The sequence below is a fragment of the Octopus sinensis genome, linkage group LG10 (genome assembly GCF_006345805.1).
Source record: "Octopus sinensis linkage group LG10, ASM634580v1, whole genome shotgun sequence".
In the NCBI taxonomy this organism is placed as follows: domain Eukaryota; kingdom Metazoa; phylum Mollusca; class Cephalopoda; order Octopoda; family Octopodidae; genus Octopus; species Octopus sinensis.
This window is the reverse complement of record NC_043006.1, coordinates 36646755-36666683: the sequence shown is the minus strand read 5'-3', so window position 1 is coordinate 36666683 and position 19929 is coordinate 36646755. Positions and strand designations below refer to the sequence as shown.

At 37.1% G+C, this 19929-nt stretch overlaps 1 protein-coding gene across 4 annotated transcripts in view; it reads left to right on the top strand.

The window, feature by feature from the left end:
* Window positions 1-14017, top strand: part of LOC115216358 (glyceraldehyde-3-phosphate dehydrogenase) — a 65410-nt gene extending 51393 nt beyond the window's left edge. For 3 of the 4 annotated variants that reach the window (XM_036506566.1, XM_036506565.1, XM_036506567.1), the window contains exons 6-10: window positions 614-729; window positions 4843-4981; window positions 6917-7011; window positions 8505-8583; window positions 13350-14017. In XM_036506566.1, the coding sequence (XP_036362459.1) occupies window positions 614-729; window positions 4843-4981; window positions 6917-7011; window positions 8505-8583; window positions 13350-13601 (681 nt within the window). In that variant the 3' untranslated portion in view covers window positions 13602-14017. The remainder of the gene's footprint in view (window positions 1-613; window positions 730-4842; window positions 4982-6916; window positions 7012-8504; window positions 8584-13349) is intronic. The other variant, XM_029785622.2, reaches the window with a different exon arrangement.
* The last annotated feature ends 5912 nt before the right edge of the window (window positions 14018-19929 follow it).

The following is a 19929-nucleotide window of genomic DNA, read 5'->3' as shown; positions in this document are numbered from 1 at the left end:
GATTCTGACATCCTTAATAAATAGAAAAAGATGATGATGAAGTAGCTGAAGACAGGTTTGCCAGTCTATAGAGGGAGGAGGAGGAGTGTATTGGTGTATTGATAGGAGAAAGTTCATCAGTTAAATGTTGTTGTTGTTATTCCTGTTGTTGAGTCAGATCTGTTTAACCTGTTCTGGGTCTAACCAACTGCCAAAACACAATAAGCTTTTCTAGTTGTGTCCAAGCCTATTGATTGCTTGAAGCCAGATTTTAAGACTTAAACCATGTGATCCTTGTGTTAAAGATAGGTGTGTAATTACTGAGGTTGATCTGGCTGCAACATTGAGCATTTCAAGGGTTGGCAGAGGTTACCCTCTTTGGATCATTATAGTATTTAAAGGAGGAATACAGCTTTAGAGGTGGGGTGCAGCCCTAGTCGATGAGAGAAAAGTACAGCCTTGGTTGAAAGACAAGCAATACAGTAATGAAGGAGGCAGAGTACAGCTCTTATTGAAAAAAGAGTACAAGTGTGGGCGAGTACATCAATAATTGAAGAAAGTTATTGTTTTGCTCTGAATTAGCAACTGAAATACTGACATTTTTGTTTCTCATTTTTATTTCTATTGTTTTTAGGGTCATTTGAAAGGTGGAGCCAAAAAGATAATTATTTCTGCTCCTTCGGCTGATGCCCCAATGTTTGTAATGGGAGTGAATCACGATAAGTACACAAAAGATCTCAATATTGTGAGGTAAGTTATATCTTGAGTTTATTCAGACATAATGTATGCAGTTTCACTTCACCCAGCTGCAACCTTGCTTTTAACATCTATCAAACATCTAGCTGTGAGTAAACTAGCTCAGCTAATGCAACAGCTATGAGAGAAGGCAGATTTCAAGATGAAGGTATTGCTGAATTGTTGTGCTTGCCCTGATGTCTGTATGTTATAGTTTCCATTCATTAAGCAAAAGCTGAAGCTGGGAAGACAGGCTGGTTCTGAGCGCCTGCACAGCCCATCTCTACCTTGAATAATCATATAATCATTGTACAGGTTTCCTCCTTTGCTTCTTTTATATATATATATATATATATATATATATATATTACGTTTTTCAAACTTCAAGTAAAAGATGAATGATGATGTATGAAGGGAGAGAATATCTGTGGGAGACTCTAGTCACAACACTCCTGGCAGAATGGGTTATACAGAGAGATTATCAGCCATTAGAGGCATGGCAGCCTGAAAGATTTATTCTTGGCAACAACTTAATCTGTCATCTTCTACTGAGTTCTACTTTAAAACTAATAATGTTAAGAAATATTTGACTGCTATTTCTAATAATATAATTGACCCTCTACAGACTGTTCATTGACTGGTTTGAATGTGAAAGAAAGATTAAAATATAAATATATAAAAAGACAAAAGACAAGCTGGCCATAGGTTCTAAAATCCCCTCTCATATGTGACATCAATAGGGGCAGGCATGGCTGTCTGGTAAAAAGCTTGCTTCCCAACCATATGGATCTAGGTTCAGTCCCACTGCATGGAACCTACTATGTAGCCCCAGGCCAACCAATGCCTCGAGAGTGTATTTGGTAGACAGAAACTGGAAGAAGCCTGTTGTGTGTGTGTGTATATATGTATGTATGTTTGTGTACATGATATATATGTGTATGTATATATTCTTTTACTTGTTTTAGTTATTTGACTAGCCATACTGGCGCACTGCCTTTAGTTGAACAGATCAACCCCAGGACTTATTCTTTGTAAGCCTAGTACTTATTCTAATGGTCCCTTTTGCCAAACTGCTAAGTTATGGAGACATACACCAACATCGGTTGTCAAGCAATGGTCGGGGGACGAACACTGACACACAAACATATACATATATGTATACATGTATGACTGGCTTCTTTCAGTTTCCGGCTACCAAATCCACTCACAAGGCTTTTGGTCAACCTGAGGCTATAGCAGAAGACACTTGCTTAAAGTGTCATGCAGTGGGACTGAACCCGGAACCATGTGGTCGGGAAGCAAGCTTCTTACCACACAGCCACATATATATATATATATACTTCCATACGTATATATCATATATACATACATACATATATATGGCACCGTATTGGCATCACGTAAAAGCATCCAGTCCACATTGTAAAGTGGTGGCTTTAGGAATGGCATCCAGCCATTGAAACAACGCTTCCATGTGGTGCCACGTAAAAGCACTCAGTCTATGCTGTAAAGTGGTGGCATTAGGAAGGGCATCCAGCCACAAAATCTATGCCAAACCAGATGGGTGCCAGATTCTTTTACACATACACATCCATTTAGCCTTTTGCTTTTATCATTTTTTTATTGTTTGCTTTCTTTAATACACACGCACACACACATACTTTATTGAAATAATAAATTTTCTCAAAAATTAAAAATATACTAACGTGTGGTAAGTAGCTTCCTTACAAACCACATGGTTCTGGGTTCAGTCCCACTGAGTGGCACCTTCGATAAGTGTCTTCTACTATCTCAGTTTCCGGCTACCAAATCCACTCACAAAGGTTTAGTCAGCCTGAGGCTATAGTAGAAGACACTTACCCAAGGTGCCACGTAGTAAGACTGAACCTGGAACCATGTGGTTGGTAAGCAAGCTGCTTACTACACAGACACTATTGCGCATATGTGTGTGTATATATATAAAATACACTTTATTGAAATAAAAAAGTTTTCCCAAAATTGAACATATTTATAGCAACTGACACACACAAACTTACATATATTCACCCACATACATATTCTCACAGACACACAAATATTTTACTCAAACATCCCCATAAACACTCCCAAGCATTCACATACAAACACACTTCAAATTCAGTGGCTGACCCAAGCAGTTTTGGATGAATGGGTTTATCTTTTGGTACCTTTTTGTGGCTAAAGTTTAGAAAGTATGTTTTTTTTCTTTTTTTGGATGAATATGTGGGGTTTTTTAAAATACTTCAGGAAGACCACCATTATGAAATGTCGCTGTCTAAAATGTGACCCTCTTGAGCGTGGGGTGATGCCTGATTGGGACCAATTAGTCCAATCAGCTTAAGGCCAGCCCTATGTATACATATGTATATATGTGTGTGCGTGTATATATATATATATAATATATATATATATATATATATATATATATGTTTGTGTATTTATATATATGTGTGTATTTATATATGTGTATTATATATATGTATTTATATATGTGTATTTATATATATGTATGTATATATATGTTTGTGTATTTATATATATATATGTATGTCTGTGTATTTATATATATATATATAATATATATATATATGTTTGTGTATTTATATATATGTATGTATATATATGTGTATTTATATATATATGTATGTATGTATATATATGTTTGTGTATTTATATATATGTATGTATATATATGTTTGTGTATATATATATATATATATATATATATGTGTGTATATGTTTGTGTATTTATATATATACACACCAATGAAAAGAAGACAAAGAGAATGTGACAACACACCTTCGCTGCAAGTCTGAAGTGTCTCTAATGCCTAAAACCGCAGACATGTGAATGTTCATTTAGAACTTTTGCATAAACTGGTGTTGAAAATAGAGTTGGTACAGAAACAATTGTAACAAATCATGAAAGATGTGTTAAAGAATTCTCTTTGTTTTCTCCATTTATTGGAGTATTTACTCCTCACCAAAGCCATTTTACAGTATAGTCATCAGGAAACTTGGATTTTCTACGCTTGAGGAATCTGGCTTTGACCTGGAACCCAACAGTGTTGATAGCCCAGTATTTGGGTCAAGTGCTTCTCTTAAAATACCCTAATTTCACACCCTATCTGACCTTGTGTGTGTGTGTGCATGTGTTTGTGTCTCTTTCTGTTTGTCCCCCTCACCACCACTTGGCAACTGGTGTTGGTGTGTTTAAATCCCCATAACTTAGCAGTTTTTCAAAAGAAACTGATAGATTAAGTACCAGGTTTAAAAAAGAAAAAAAGTACAGGAGTCGATTCATTTGATTAAAAATTCTTCAAGGTGGTGCTCCATCATGGTTGCAGTCTAATGACTGAAACAAGTAAAGGCCATAAGAGTATATTGTAAATCTGTGTATCTGCAGCAGTGGATCTATATGTGACTGTCACTTGTGATTCCAAGCTATGGAAATGCTAACAGCAAAGGTTGTTAGCAACAACAACATGCTAGAATATTACAGCTGACCTTATGAAGCAAATAAAATGAAAGACAAAACTTAGTTCTAGTTTAATTGGTATGAAGTGGATTAATTGTCAGTCTCCCCTTGGATAGGATACCAGTCTGTTGCGATAACTTTCCAAGATGAGCTGGCACCTCTTCCTCACTGTTGAGATGAAGTGAGGTATGTAGAAGGCAGTATTGCTACTGAGACACAATTAAATCCTTGTAGTGGAATCATCACCATTGTCAACCCTTGGACATTATTGTCTTGAGTCCTAGGGCTCATAGGGCCAGTTTCCTGGTTTCCACGGTGAGATCACACTGAGATTGCAACATTTCCCCTGGATGAAATGCCAGTCCATTGCAGGGTTACACATTTACTGTTGAGTGGACAGGAGCAATCTGAAATGAAGTGTTTTGTTTGAAAGCACAGCACACTGCCCAGTCTGGGAATTGAAACCATTAATCTTGCAATCATGAGTGCGATATGCCAACCACTAGGCCACTTGCCTTCACTAATGGATTTGAATACCTAAATTAAGAGTTGGCTGTCCAACAACTTCTCCACTCAGCCATTTTAGACTCCTCTACTCACATGAAGTTTCCATATTTTTTTCTTTTCTCTAGCAATGCTTCCTGCACCACCAACTGCTTGGCACCACTGGCCAAAGTGATCCATGACGAGTTTGGCATTGAAGAAGCTCTGATGACCACAGTCCACTCATACACTGCGACACAGAAAGTTGTGGATGGACCTTCATCAAAGGTACTTTCATTCTCTCCTATTCGTATCTTTGTTTCAAAGCAATGTTTATATATATATATATATACTCTTTCATATATTGTTCATGTCAAACTATATCAAGCCTGATTCTGTAGAGCTATGGTCAAAGACACTCTAACCATGACCATCACATCTTTCCAGACAATTTATCTCATACTATCGTATCCAATGTGTCTGTCTTTTTTTATTGTCAAATTGTTTGAAGTGTAGAGCAGATGTAAATCTCTGGTGATGAGGTTAATAATCCAAAACAAAAAACAACCAAATTCCTGATTATTTTCAAAATCAGAAACACAATTTCTCTACATTTCATCAAAAGTATTATCACTAATGAGTGAAGCTAATTAATATGAAATAGCCTATAAATGGAAGTGCATAGTAGTTAAAATCATAGGTTTATTGTAGATATATAAAGGACAATTAACATGGTACTTGAATGTGTCACAGGTGATTGTTTGCTGCTGGTGAATGAAAATTTATTTTTAAGGCTGCATGTAGAAGTGTTTAACAACACTCATGAACATTTAACAGAAGATTTATTTACTGCATGTTTTCTGTGTTGTTCTTTTACAAATACTAACAGTTACAGTTACACACCTGGAGAGACATACTGCTGGGATTTATGACAGATTAACTGATATAGCAGTTGGTGGCCAGCTCATCACAACTAGAAAATAATCATGCTATATTCATGATGACAAAATCTTGGTTTTCTGTCTACTGTAGGTTCTTGGTGAATGAAAATAGAGATGTCAAGCAAATGTCTCAGCATTCTGGGATTACTGCCAAAACCCACCTTTATCTAGAGCTCAATGAGAAAGTTCTACAAAGTCAAATCATGTGATGGCTTGATGCTGATTGGTCGCTTAATTGGCTGATCATGTGAAACTACTGTGGCTTGGTCGTGATGTCTATTTGGCTACCTAGCAATTTGGTTTCGAATCGACTACATCTGTATTTAAAGTGTGTGTGTGTAGCTTCATAAATTAGAACTGGAGTAAAGTGTATTCATGTGGTTGCACATACAGACATACTGTTTGTATGTTTAATCAATTCATATAGCATGTTTAAGGTGGAAAGCTAGCAGAATCATTAGAGCATTAGACAAAATGCTTAGTGGCATTTCTTCTGGCTCTTTACGTTCTGCGTTCAGATCCTGCCAAGGTCAACTTTGTCTGTTGTCCTTTTGGAGTCGATAAAATAAAGTATCAGTCAAGTACCCCGGGGTCAGTGTAATCGACTTGCTCCGCTCCCACTAGAATTGGTCTGATATATTGCTGGGTGTGGCATCAATTCGTTTCTCCCAGGTTCCTGGAGTTTATTCCAGATCGTTCAAGTGGTGTGAGGTCGTGTGTTGTCTTGTTGCAGAAGTTCTTGCTTTCTCTTGGCCAATGCAAGGTATTTTTGCCATACAATGGCATACATCTGCTCCAGCTGTCCAGAGTGCAGGTTGGTATTGATGGTTTGACTGTCTGGAACAAACTCATAGTGAATTATCCCCTCATAATTGTGTTTGAAAACCCCATGTTTGGTGACAGGTTCTGGGAGCTGGCCCTTGTTTAACAACTACTTATGCACATTAAGCTTGCAGGAGAATACCTCCCTCAGATTATTACTTGTTCCAATCCTTGGCTCACTTCCTGTACTTGTGATGCTACATCAATCAAGGAAAAAAAAAAGGTGGAAGCTTCAGTGAAGTTGTTCTTTGCCTCAAGGGATAAGAACTTGTATCAGCATGGAATGAAAGAACTGGCAGAAAAGTGGCTTCAGATGGTGCATCACAATGACCTCTACTATGAGTGCTTTTGTTGTAGATTGATGAATAAAGAAAATAAGTTACCAAAATATTGCAAAACTTTTGACTCAACACAATAGAATTAGGCACTGAGTAACGTGTTAAAAAAAATTCTTTGACAGGACTGGAGAGGTGGACGTGCGGCTGCCCAGAACATTATTCCAAGTTCCACTGGAGCTGCAAAAGCTGTTGGCAAAGTCATCCCGGACTTAAATGGGTAAAGAAACCAACATTTTCTCATTTCACTTCGTTGCATTGTTTTCTGATTCTCATGGCTTTAATAAATGCTACAAATTTCGGTTTTCTTTTTATTTCATCTCGTATTTTTAAGTGAGTAGAAGTGTAATGTCACATTGCTAAGACTAACTTGTATACAATAAACCTCAAATTAGAATTTATGGAAGAAAATATTTGTAACTGACAATCAATCTCAAATTAGAAAATGATAATAATTTTAAACAACCTTTTAGGGACAAAGCTTACTGATAGTTTCTTTTCCTTGTAATGAAGGCAGAACTCTGTTTATAATTTTTTGCTTGTTAGGAAAAAAAATTACGTATGCTATTTAAAATTCTGTAGAAATATGTATCAAAATCTCAGCAGATATGGAGAGTTGTAAAATTATATATTTTTTACCAGTACATTAATATTTTTGTCAACTCTAGGCACAAGGCCCGAAATTTTTTGGGAGGTTCTCTGTCGATTAGATCGATTCCAGTACACCACTGGTATTTAATTTATCCATCCCAAAAGGATGAAAGGCAAAGTTGACCTTGGCAGAATTTGAACTCCGAATGTAAAGACAAGATGAAATACTGCTAAGCATTTCACCTAGCATGCTAACGTTTCTGCCAGCTTGCCACCTCCTCATACGATAATATTGGGCAAATATATTGACCCAGTTGTCTTCTAAAGGTTAAATACTTTTTATCTTTTAGTCGTTTCAGTTATTAGACTACTGCCATGCTGGAGCAATGCCCGGAAGGGTTTAGTTGGACAAATTGACCCCAGGACTTATTTTTTGTCAAGTCTGGTACTTATTCTATTTTGTTTGCTTTGCTGAATCACTAAGTTATGGGGTTGTAAACAAACCAACACTGGCTGTGAAGCAGTGGTAGGTACAAGCACAAAGACACATACATAGAACAGGCTTCCACACAGTTTTCTGTGTTTACCAAATTCACTCACATGGCATAGGTTGGTCTGAGGCTACTGTACAAGACACCTGCCTAAAGTGCCTTGCAGTGGGATTGAGCCTAAAAGTATATGGTTGCAAACCAAACTTCTTAACTACACAGCCATCCCCGCACCTGAAAGTTTTATCAATTCAAATTGGAATTAAGCATTTTTTGTTCCATTGCATAGTACCCTTGGTACTACTGCCATAGTGCCCTTTATACTAGTGCATAGTATCCTTCATACTGACCTTGATCAAATAAATACCAGTCATAAGCTGGGAAGGAAGAAGAGGAGACTGAACCAGTTCTTGAAATTTAATCCCATGTGGTTCTGGAGGATGCTGAAGTGGCAACTGAATGTATGATTGTGATTATTAAGTTTGCTATCTTTATATTCTAGTTCAAATCCTGACCAAGGTTGAATTTGTGTTTCATTCATCCTAGCAATTATTTCTCTGTCTCTTACAAATTTGTGGCCTGTGTCAGTGTAAGAAAACACTATTTTACTTATAATTTTTTCCTCCTTTTACAGAAAATTGACTGGTATGGCATTTCGTATCCCCACACCTGATGTTTCTGTTGTTGATGTTACCTGTCGTCTCAAGAAAGGCGTTAGTATCCAGACTTTTAATTCTATATTTCTTGTTGGTTGTCATTAATGTGTGGAGACGGTAGTTTTTGCAAATGGGTGTGGTTGGAGTTTTGGGAGAAAAAAATGGTTTTCTTTTGGTGAGAGGAGGAAGAGTGATGGTCCTGATTCTTTTGAGAGGCTCCAATTTTGGCAGAGAGAAAAGGAAAAAGAAACGCTAGCACAACAGCTACTGTAATGGGAGTCCTCCTCCTCATCATCATCGTCCCCCTTCCTCATCATCATCACCACCACCACCATCATCATCACTACCATCATCATCAAACCATATCATCATCCAGCCAGCCATTCACTCATTCATTCCCCTTGCTGGTTTGGGTTGGATGGTTTGACAGGATCTGATGAGTGGTAGGGCTTCGTCTAACTCCTGTACCAGTTTCAGCATGGCTTCTATGGCTGGATGCCCTTCCTAACACCAACCACTTTCTATCACTATATTCACTTATCCTCTTTCTAGGGACCTGATGTTAATGATTGCAAGAAATACTTGGTGAAAGACACCCAAGGGTCACATGGTGCCTTTAAACTGGACACTTTACTAATTCTGCCTCTCAGATTGCAAAAGAATCTAGTTGCATGCATGTGTCCATTCTTTATTCTTATGTTTCAGTCATTTGACTGCAGCTATGCTGGAGTACTGCCTTTAGTCGAACAAATTGACCCCAGGACATATTCCTTGTAAGCCTAGTACATATTCTATTGGTCTCTTTTGCTGAGCCACTAGGTTACGAGGAAGTAAACAAAACAACATCACTTGTCAAGCGATGGCGGAGGGACAAACACCCACACATATATATATACATACATACAGATATATATATATATATATATATCATCATCATCATCATCGTTTAACGTCCGCCTTCCATGCTAGCATGGGTTGGACAGATGGGCTTCTTTCAGTTTCTATCTACCAAATCCACTCACAAGGCTTTGGTCAGCCTGAGGCCATAGTAGAAGACACTTGACCAAGGTGTCATGCAATGGGAGTGAAACCTGAACCATGTGGTTGGGAAGCAAGCTTCTTACCACACAGCCACTCCTGAACCTATGTAGATGTATGCATTAAAAAGGCATGACGTAGTGTAAAACATAAATAAATCTTGTTTGTGAAGAATTGAAGCAAGAAGGGTGCCTTGGCTCATAACAAATTGGGGTCTGAGCCAGTAAGCCATTGGTAGACTGACCAATAACAACCAGTCATTCAAACCATTTGTGTCAAATTAATTAACAAATGATAACATCATTTACTTGTTTCAGTCATTAGATTGCAGCCATGCTGGGGCACTGCTTTGAAGGGTCAGTCAAACAAATCAGCTCCAGTACGTTTTATTTTCAAGTCTGGTATTTATTCTGTTTTGCTGAACAGCAAGTTATGGGAATGTAAGCAAACCGACACCAGTTGTCAAGCAGTGTAGGGAGGGGAAAAACACGCTCACACACACACACAGACATATAATGCCTTGTAAGTGAATTTTGTGTATATATATATATATATATATATATATATATATAAAATCGAAATCGATCCACATCAATGGAATTTGTAGTTTGTGGTACCAGTGCCGGTGGCACATAAGAGAACCATCCGAACGTGGCCGTAGCCAGCACCGCATCGACTGGCCTCCGTGCTGGTGGCACGTAACGAACACCATCCGATCATGGCTGTGCCAGCCCTGCCTGGCCTCCATGCCGGTGGCACATAAAAAACACCATCCGAGCGTGGCCGTTTCGCCTGCCTAGTCTGGCACCTGTGTCGGTGGCACATAAAAAGCACCCACTACACTCACGGAGTGGTTGGCGTTAGGAAGGGCATCCAGCTGTAGAAACACCGCCAGATCTGACTGGCCTGGTAGAGCCTTCGGGCTTCCCAGACCTCAGTTAAACCGTCCAACCCATGCTAGCATGGAAAGCAGACGTTAAACAATGATGATGATGATGATATATATGTGTGTGTGTGTGTGTGTGTGCATGTATATCATCATCATTTGACATCCGTTGACCGTGCTGGCATCGGTTGGACAGTTTGACAAGGGCTGGCAAGCTGAGGGGGCGGCACCAGACTCCAGTCTGATTTGGCATGATTTCTATGGCTGGATGCCCTTCCTAATCTCTACCACTTTGAGAGTGTAATCGGTGCTTTTACGTGCCAGCGGCATGGGTGCCTGTTGCATGACACGAGTATCTGCCATGACTACAATTACACTTGGCTTGATGAGTCTTCTTAAGCACAGCCTGTGGTCAAAAGTCTCGGTCATTTGTCATTGTCTCTGTGAGGCCCAGCACTTGGAAGGTGCTTTTTACATGACAGTAGCATTGGCCACGTTACCTCTATGAGGCCTAACACTTGAAAGGTGCTTTTTACATGCCACCAGCACAGGTGCCAGTTATAGCCACAACTGATTTCACTTGGCTTGACGGGTCTTCTCAAGAATGGCATATCACCAAAGGTCTCGGTCACACACCCACCCGTCATCATCATCATCATCACTTAGCATCTGTTTTCTATGCTAGCATGGGTTAAACAATTTGACTGGAACTGCTAAGCAGGAGGGTTGTACCAGGTTGCAGTCCGATTTGGCATGGTTTCTACAGCTGGATGCCTTTCCTAATGCCACATAAAAACAAAGGCACTGGTGCTGGTGTCGTGTAAAAAGCTCACAAATATTTCCCCCCAGCAATGTCTTACAGGAAGAAGGGCATTAAACATCAACTTTGCAAAACTTCCAACCACTTCTGCAGCAGACTAAATGGTGCAGATATTAAAGAAGTAAAATCTTGAAAAGTTTATTGGGTGTCTGTAAGTTTGGTTGCCATGGGAATTGGAAAAAGAAATATTAGGTGAATCAGTACTTTTTTGTTTTCAAGGTCACTTAAAACCCTTTGGCATTTAGATTATGGAGTCAATTACTTTTTTTTTATTTACATTGTTTTGAATTAAGCTTGTATTATTTTATAGCATCAAGATGTTGATGATGTATTTACTTTTAGAATGGCATTTCAGGGTAGGTGTGAGAGGCTGGATCTGGCTAGTTTGAACATAAAGCATGTAGAATATTTGGGTGTGATATGATCAGTTTAAGGCCTGAGATTTTTTATCTCTTATTGTTTTATTCCTAGAAGCCTTTGAGAGAGCTGCTGCTACACAATCATTTGAACTGCTTTAAATAATATCCAGATCGCCCTCATATAACACACTATCAGCTTATATATGTAGTGTTTGATACCAGAATACTCTTGATTATAAGTTTGAACTTGGGGTTAAATAACAACAGAAGGTTTGCAGCGTTGCATAACGTTTGCCAAACAAAACACTTAAGGAATTGCAAACTGAATCTTAAGAAGTTGAACTGAAATATTTGTCGTGCTTGATGGTGGTACAGCTATAATTGTAAATAACTAATTAACAGGCTGTAACCTCATTTCTACACTGGCAACAAAGCAAAAAACAAAAACAACAGGTCTGTTTTTAATTGCTAAAACAACAACAGCTAATAGAGAAAGTAATTCTCAGTGTTCCTCTACCATCACATAGAAACAGGCAACAGAGCAAACAGTATATTGAATAATACTATAATACATGTAGCCTCATTTAATACTGATCTGGGATAACCGAGCATGCTCAGTGATGGACTATGGTATGCTTATCATGAATTGATCTGTGAAAGAGTCTGCTTGGATCACAAAAGCATTCCCCAGCTACTACTCAAAATGCTCAGCTACCCAGAAATGCACTGATTATCACTTGTGTTTATATTGCTAAGCTGCAAGACTGCATATTTTTTATATGGACTGTATCCATCAATATGGGACCGGTGAACAGAATAATATACAAAGTGCCCCTGGATCCTAACAAATGATGTAGATGAGTGTATTTTCTCCGGGGAATAGTAGAGATGATGAGGAAAATAACTGATGGTGGAGGCTTTGTTATCAGTGGATCTCCCATTAATTTCATTGGAGGTGGTTCATTTATCACTGTTTTTATTTAGAACCAAACCCTGTGATAAACAAGGATTCTTTTTTTTTTCTTTTTTTTACTTTCATTCAACAGGCATTTACCTGTGCAAAAACTATATGAGATTGCTCATCATCATCCTCATTTAGCGTCCATTTTCCATGGGTTAGCAACCAAATATCTCTGCCAATGGCATGGGTTAGCAGCTAAATATCTCTGCCAAAAGTGTATCAGAGCAATGACCACAGAAATACTTATAGAAAAGACACAACAAAGACACATGTTAACAATGAGCCAAAGGCCCAAACCTAATTGAAAGAAGAGGAAACATTATGTTAATAATTCACCTCTGAATTTGATCGAGCAAATTTGAAATATGTTCTCACCTGGAGAATTTGGTTTGTAATATGAATTTTTTCTTCTCATTAGTTGTTTGTCTTGTTTAGCCTCAGGTTGGCCACACTAGGGCAGACATGATTAAACCGTAAATCAACCAGTCTTTTACTGAGTACAGCATTGTACTGAGGACCACATCATTTAATGTAGGGTGTTATCATCATCATCATCATCGTTTAATGTCCGCTTTCCATGCTGGCATGGAACAACGCGTGTCTTCGTTGTGTCTTTCCTATAAGCATTTCCTTGGTCATTGCTCTAATATACTTTTGGTGTAGACATTTAAATACATCCCCTGCTTCTATTCCCAAGTAACCTTTTGTATATTTTTTTATACTCCTACTAGCAGTTTTGTTTTTGTTTTCTTTTCTCAGGCCAGCTACGACCAAATCAAAAAAGTCATGAAGAAGGCATCACAAGGGAAACTGAAAGGAATTCTTGACTACACAGAAGATCCTGTGGTCTCAACAGATTTGCTGGGTGACACTCACAGCAGCATCTTTGATGCTGCGGCTGGCATCAGCCTAAACGACAACTTTGTCAAGCTGATCTCCTGGTATGATAATGAAACTGGCTACTCACACCGCGTGGTTGATTTGATCATGCACATGGCCAAAGTGGCTTGATCTGAGGTCGGTCTTCTTTTCTTCCTCATATTACAATGTTAATTAAAATTTATTCACTAAATTAAAAAAAAACAAGAAAAAAAAAACAGTTGGTTGTTTATCTAATGAATATTTTAGCATTAAAATTAATTTGTTTTATTTCGCAACACATGTATGCATGCTCACACACACACACTTAAAAAACAGGTGGACAGAGAAACTTATAAGTTATTGTTCCCCTTCATGATTTATATATATATATATATATATACACACACACACACACATATGCATGTGTTTAGACAGCAGTGCTCTAGTATGAGCGTGGCCATACTAAAGAACTATTATAAACAGACACATAATACTGCTAATGCTTCAACAATTTTCTATTTTCTGTTTGCCTAATTGTTTAACAGCTTATTAAATATCTAAATATCTGAGATGAGTTTATTGTTAATATGATTATAATTTCTTTGGTTTCTTTATTAACATCAAGCTCAGAGATGAAAAAATTCCCTCACAATTTACATCATCATCGTTTAACATCTGCCTTCCTTGCTGGCATTTTGTCTTAACTGGCTTCATCTCCATTTGTCATCATTTTACAAGCATCAATGCCTGAGTTTGATATTTGTGTTAACTATTCTTAGTTTAGGAATAAAAGTTCTGAGTTTGAATCCAATCTGATACGGTTTCTGATGATGGTTGGAGATTAACCCTTTTGTTACTGCATTAATTTTGAGATGCTCTGTGTTTCTTTCAATTACTTTAAATATAACAAAGAATTTAGTAAAATAACTTAGTTATCATTAAGCTAGTGTTAGGAACATAAATTGTGACTAAGGTTTGGTGGAAGACTTTAAATCAAAACTTATGAAAACAAGACATTTGTACTCAGAGCCAGAGCCAGTTTCAGCCGGGTTGGTAACAAAAGGGTTAATAGAAAAATGGAAATGGTATTAATTTGCTAAGTGCAGAAGGTGGTGAACTAGCTGAAGTGGTACTGTGCTAGATTAACTACGTGCATATTTAATGGAACAATTTTAGACGTACTGCAGACATATTTAGTTTTGAATCAAAAAATTTTGCTTTGCATTAGCTTTGACTTTCTTGCCTCTACGATAAATAAAGTACCAGATCTATATTTGAGCTAATTCAGTTAACTATATTCCTTCTTACAATAAATTTGAGGTAAAAAAATCTATTCATTGCTATGTAGTGGGGAGTACAACCAAGATTCAAGAGCCAATAAATTTACCAGCAGTAATTAAGATTAGTACAGTTAATTAGGAGACTTCTCAAGATTTGATCTCCTACCCAATGAAGAAAATAATTTGACTTGAGCTAATGAGAAAACTTCTACATTGTTACTTGACCTGCTAGAAATGGTAGCCAAATTTCCTTAAATTTTACTCAACAATCTTGAAAAAAAAATTGGATTCAATGTAATCCTTGATGAGATTGATTTATTAACCCTGTGCACGTAAGCAAAGCAAGGGCTTTTCTTTGTCTGCTTGTTTGGAAAACGGCTCAACAGATTTTCACCAAATTTAGAAGAAATACTCATTGGGTGAGTAGCTCAAAACTCATTAAATTTTGGTTTTATTATCTTCAAAACTGATGGACGGGTGAATCAAAATGATTTTTTTTTCTTTGATACATATGCATAAATGATAAGGAGTGGAAATAATTCTTGATGTCATTTTGTTGAAATACAAATTCGTATGAGATTATTAAATTAAATTTTATTTTATCCTTGTGTGTGCACAGAGTGTGTATAGCCCCTTCGATGCCTCTCTTAATTTTTCCTTTGAGGTTATGTGGTGTGTATATTATCAATAATCGGTTCAACCTAGAAGAATGGAGAGAATTAACAGACAGGTAGATATTTATTTTAATTATTTCAAATTTTGAAGGAACCTTTAAGTTAATTATATCAACCCCAGCGCATGACTGGTACTTATTTTATTGACTCTGAAAGGATGAAGAGTAAAATCTTTCTCAATGAATTTGAATTCAGAATGTAAAGATGGACGAAATGCCTCTAAGCATTTTGACCAACATGCTAATGATTCTGCTATTTAAATAATATTAAAAGGCTCTCAGAAATTAGTAACCATTTGATTACGGACTTACTTTTACTAGAGACTCTATTTTATTGAGAAGAAAAGTTGTGTTTAAATGTCAAGTAGCGCCATTCAACTCTGCTTGTGTAGATCTATGGTAAAAAGGCAAGGGAATAACTGAAGCGTCATTCACTTAATGTTCTGGTGTCACGAGATCCTTGTGTTCTTGTAGAGATAGGCTGTGCCATAATTTAAGATTTAAAATGTGTGTGGTCTCCATTTCAAAGATGATAAAGTGTTTTAGGGGTTTTACTGTTTACAGTAAGTTGTCATCAACCCTGCTAATCCAGTAAACCTATGATCAGTGATAGTCCAACCAGAACCATCTTGTCATTTATGTAGACATAGTGTATATCTAGATCTACAGTATCTGATGTACTTTTCCTTATGATGGATTGATTTGAGGGGATTTAACTGCTTTTTTCTATTAAGGATAGGGACAACACTGAGGCTTCATTAGTGAGCGAAAAACTATGTAGAAGTTCTCAGCCAATTTGATACTAGCCTAACCCTGGTTCAGTGACAGCACATGGCTCAGTGGTTAGGGCATCAGGCTCACAATCATGATGTAGAGAGTTCACTTCCTGGACTGGGCTATGTGTTGAGCAAGACACTTTACTTCATGTTGCTCCAGCTCACTCTGTAGAAATAAGATGCAATGTTACTGGTCCTTTGCCTTTCCCTTGGATAACATCAGTGGCATGGAGAGGGGAGGCTGGTATACATGGCTGACTGCTGGTCTTCTGTAACTTTTTAGGTGCAATGCCATGGTCATTCATGACTGTTCCTGTTTTAAGTAGGTCTGATTTGAAACCTTCAATCAACATTATTGGGTCATTCCAGTTTTTTTATACTTGTTTTATTTTTCAACGTTTTTTTAAATCTGAAATATATTCTTTTATTTTTTACAATGCTCTTTCATCTCACTGGTAGACTTGCAAGGCCCCTCTTCCAATATTCACTTGTCCATGACAAAAAATGCTCTTTCAGTACTGTTCTAATCTCATCTACAAAATTCGCACGTTTTTCCATCCAAATGATTTTGAAGACTGTAGAATAAATGATAATCAGTTGGGGCAATGTCCAGCGAATATGATGGGTGGGGCATCGTATTCTATTCAAACTGCTCCAGCCTTTGGAATGTCATCTTCGCTATATGTGGCCAAGCATTATCCTGATGGAAGAACACCTTTTGTCTTGAAACCAAAGATGGTTGTTTTTCTTCTAGAGCTGACTTAAGCCACTTAAGCTGCTTGCAGTAGATCTCGTTTGGTTTGCATTTAAAAGTTCAAAGTGGACTAAACTATTCATATTCCACCAAACAGATAACGACATCTTACGTAGATGAAGATCTTTAGCTTGGAATGCCAGTGTTTCTCCTTTCTCTACCTACTGTCTTTGGTACTTGACGTTTTTATAGAGAACTCATTCTCATCACCAGTCACTGTTTGGTCCAAAAGTAGTTCATTCATGAGACATGACAGTGAAGAAGAGCACACATTCACTCTGTGCACAGTTAAACTTGTCAAGCTCTACAGATCTTCCAAAATGAGACTCGTCTTTTAGGCTGTAGTTTCCAGCTTGGAATTTCTGGAACCATCATTGACACTGGTTTACGTTTATTGTCCAATCCCCATATACTGCATTAATATTCCTCACGTTTCGTTGCATTGTTGCCTTTACTGAAATCATAAATTAAAATATGTTCCTTTCTCACTTCCATTATAGCTTTGAAAAAATAATTGTTAAAAATTGAACTGCACTCTTCAAAACTAAGAATAAATACAAGGTAAAATTGCTACCTGCTTTTATAGCAAGTTGATGCAGGTAGTTTATCCTATCCCCCTCTGACTTTCAGTTCATGGAACTGAAAAAAACCTATTATTTATGGGATGACCCAATATATGTTAATTTATGTTCCAAACACCAGCTTAATAATGACAGTTATTTTACTCAATTCTTCAGTATTTTCAAAATCAGTTGAAACAAGGGCAATGTATTTTAACAGAAATATTTAACTTGTACATACTGACCCTTAAGTGGTATGAAATGCAGACACAGCCCTTGAAGGATTTGAGCTCACAACATAGGGTAAGAACAAGGATTACATTAATAATGTACATTGGAAGTAATGAACATGAGGGGGAAATGGCAAAAAAAAGTTTTAGGCGCAGGAGTGGCTGTGTGGTAAGCAGCTTGCTTACCAACCACATGGTTCTGGGTTCAGTCCCACTGCGTAGCACCTTGGGCCATGTGTCTTCTACTATAGCCTTGGGCCAACCAAAGCCTTGTGAGTGGATTTGCTAGACAGAAACTTAAAAGAAGCCCATCGTATATATGTATATATATGTGTGCGTGTGTTTGTCCCCCCAACATTGCTTGACAACCGATCGATGCTGGTGTGTTTATGTCCCTGTAACTTAGCGGTTTGGCAAAAGAGACCAATAGAAAAGTACTAGGCTTGCAAAGAATAAGTCCTGGGGTTGATTTGCTTGACTAAAGGTGGTGCTCCAGTATGGCTGCAGTCAAATGACTGAAACAAGTAAAAGAGTAAAATAATTAACAAAAACACATTTTTGTTGGCATAATTTTAATGTTTATTCAATAAATTCCAGTCATTTAATTGGCCATCCTACATCTAGGAGATTAGCTGGACATTTAGGTTACACTAACGAACACATCTTTGTTCTGTTGTTTTAATTATGAACTGTTGAAAAGTATGGTGGCACCAACATACATACATACACACACATCCCTAAATATATATAAATTATAAAAAAAATTTAAAGAAAAAATATATTAATACAATATAAGGGTTATTAAACTGAGAGCTCCCTTCAGGTTAAACAATATTAAATTGTTTGTAAGATTGGGGAAAAGAGAGTTACAGACAATTTCAGGGTTTTAAGTTCATATTTCAAATACAATTTTAAAAAAAAAATCCTGAACAATAAGACAAACAATTGAAGAAAGCTCCAGTTTTTTTTTTTCCAATAATTTTAAAAACTTTTTTTTCTTTACTTGTTTTAAATGAAGTGATGATAAAATTAAAATCTGATGAATTAAGTTGTAAGATTAAGAAAAACAAAAAAACAAATCAATGAGATAAGAATGAATTACATAATTCTCATAGGCTGATAAACAGAAATCAGTTGGATAAGATTCTCACAACACTTAGAGACAACATTTAACAGAGTCATTGGGTTGGTGTGAATACGTATGTATATATACATATACACACACACATTTAGAGGAAAGGAGAAGTATGTCATGGTTGATCATTGAAGAGGAAAAAGAATGGCTTTCTTCATATAAATAAACTTGGTCATTTATATAGCTTCAGATTTGCGCCAAACCCTTGCAAAATAAGCAGGCACAAATGCTACAGAAAAGAAAATTTCTATGTAGTGTTGTTGTGTTAATTGGACACAGTATTGAATGAGAAAAGTTTGGTTTGCTTCTAAACACTGCCTCGGTCTTTTACCTCCAAAAAAGGAAATAAAACATGTCTGAGACAAGTTCTTAGCACAACTTTTTGAGAACAAGTACAATTGTCCTCTTCTTTTACTGGACTTGAAATCTCATACAAAATCTTTTGCATTTCTTGTCAACTTTCTTGTCTTCAGCCAAATGTCCCTCAGATTACACCCTACCATCTTAAAAAGATATTGTACTTCTAGATTGGTAGATCACCTTTAATCACAAGTCTACTTGATCTGGACTGAAACAGTGATTAAAAAACAAAAGAATAACATAACTTCTACATGGGTGAGGACTAATCTTTCAGCTTCAGTTGCTGCCTAAGAAATAGTTGTCTTTATTTCATCTCACTACAATATGTCACTGTTTCAATTTATATTTTCTAACCTAACTTTCTAACTCAAAGCAGGATGCAAACACTTTTTGTTTTTAACGTTTTAAATCTTAATTTCTGCTCTCAGGCATTTAATTGTAGAAGCAGAAGTGTGGCAGGGATATGAAATAAATGTGCCTTGGTACCATGAATATTGTGTGGACATGTGTGCAGGAGTTCTCTCAACTGTGCTTTAATTTCTTGATGGGACCAAAGGCTATAACCTGTGAAAACAACAGGCCAAGGAGAAGTCAAGCACACAGCTCAATGCTACTTTACCCACTCAACTGATGATAGAACATACTCTCTCCTTCTATATATAAATATATACAGAGACGAAAGAGAGAGAGATGACATTAATATCTTACAG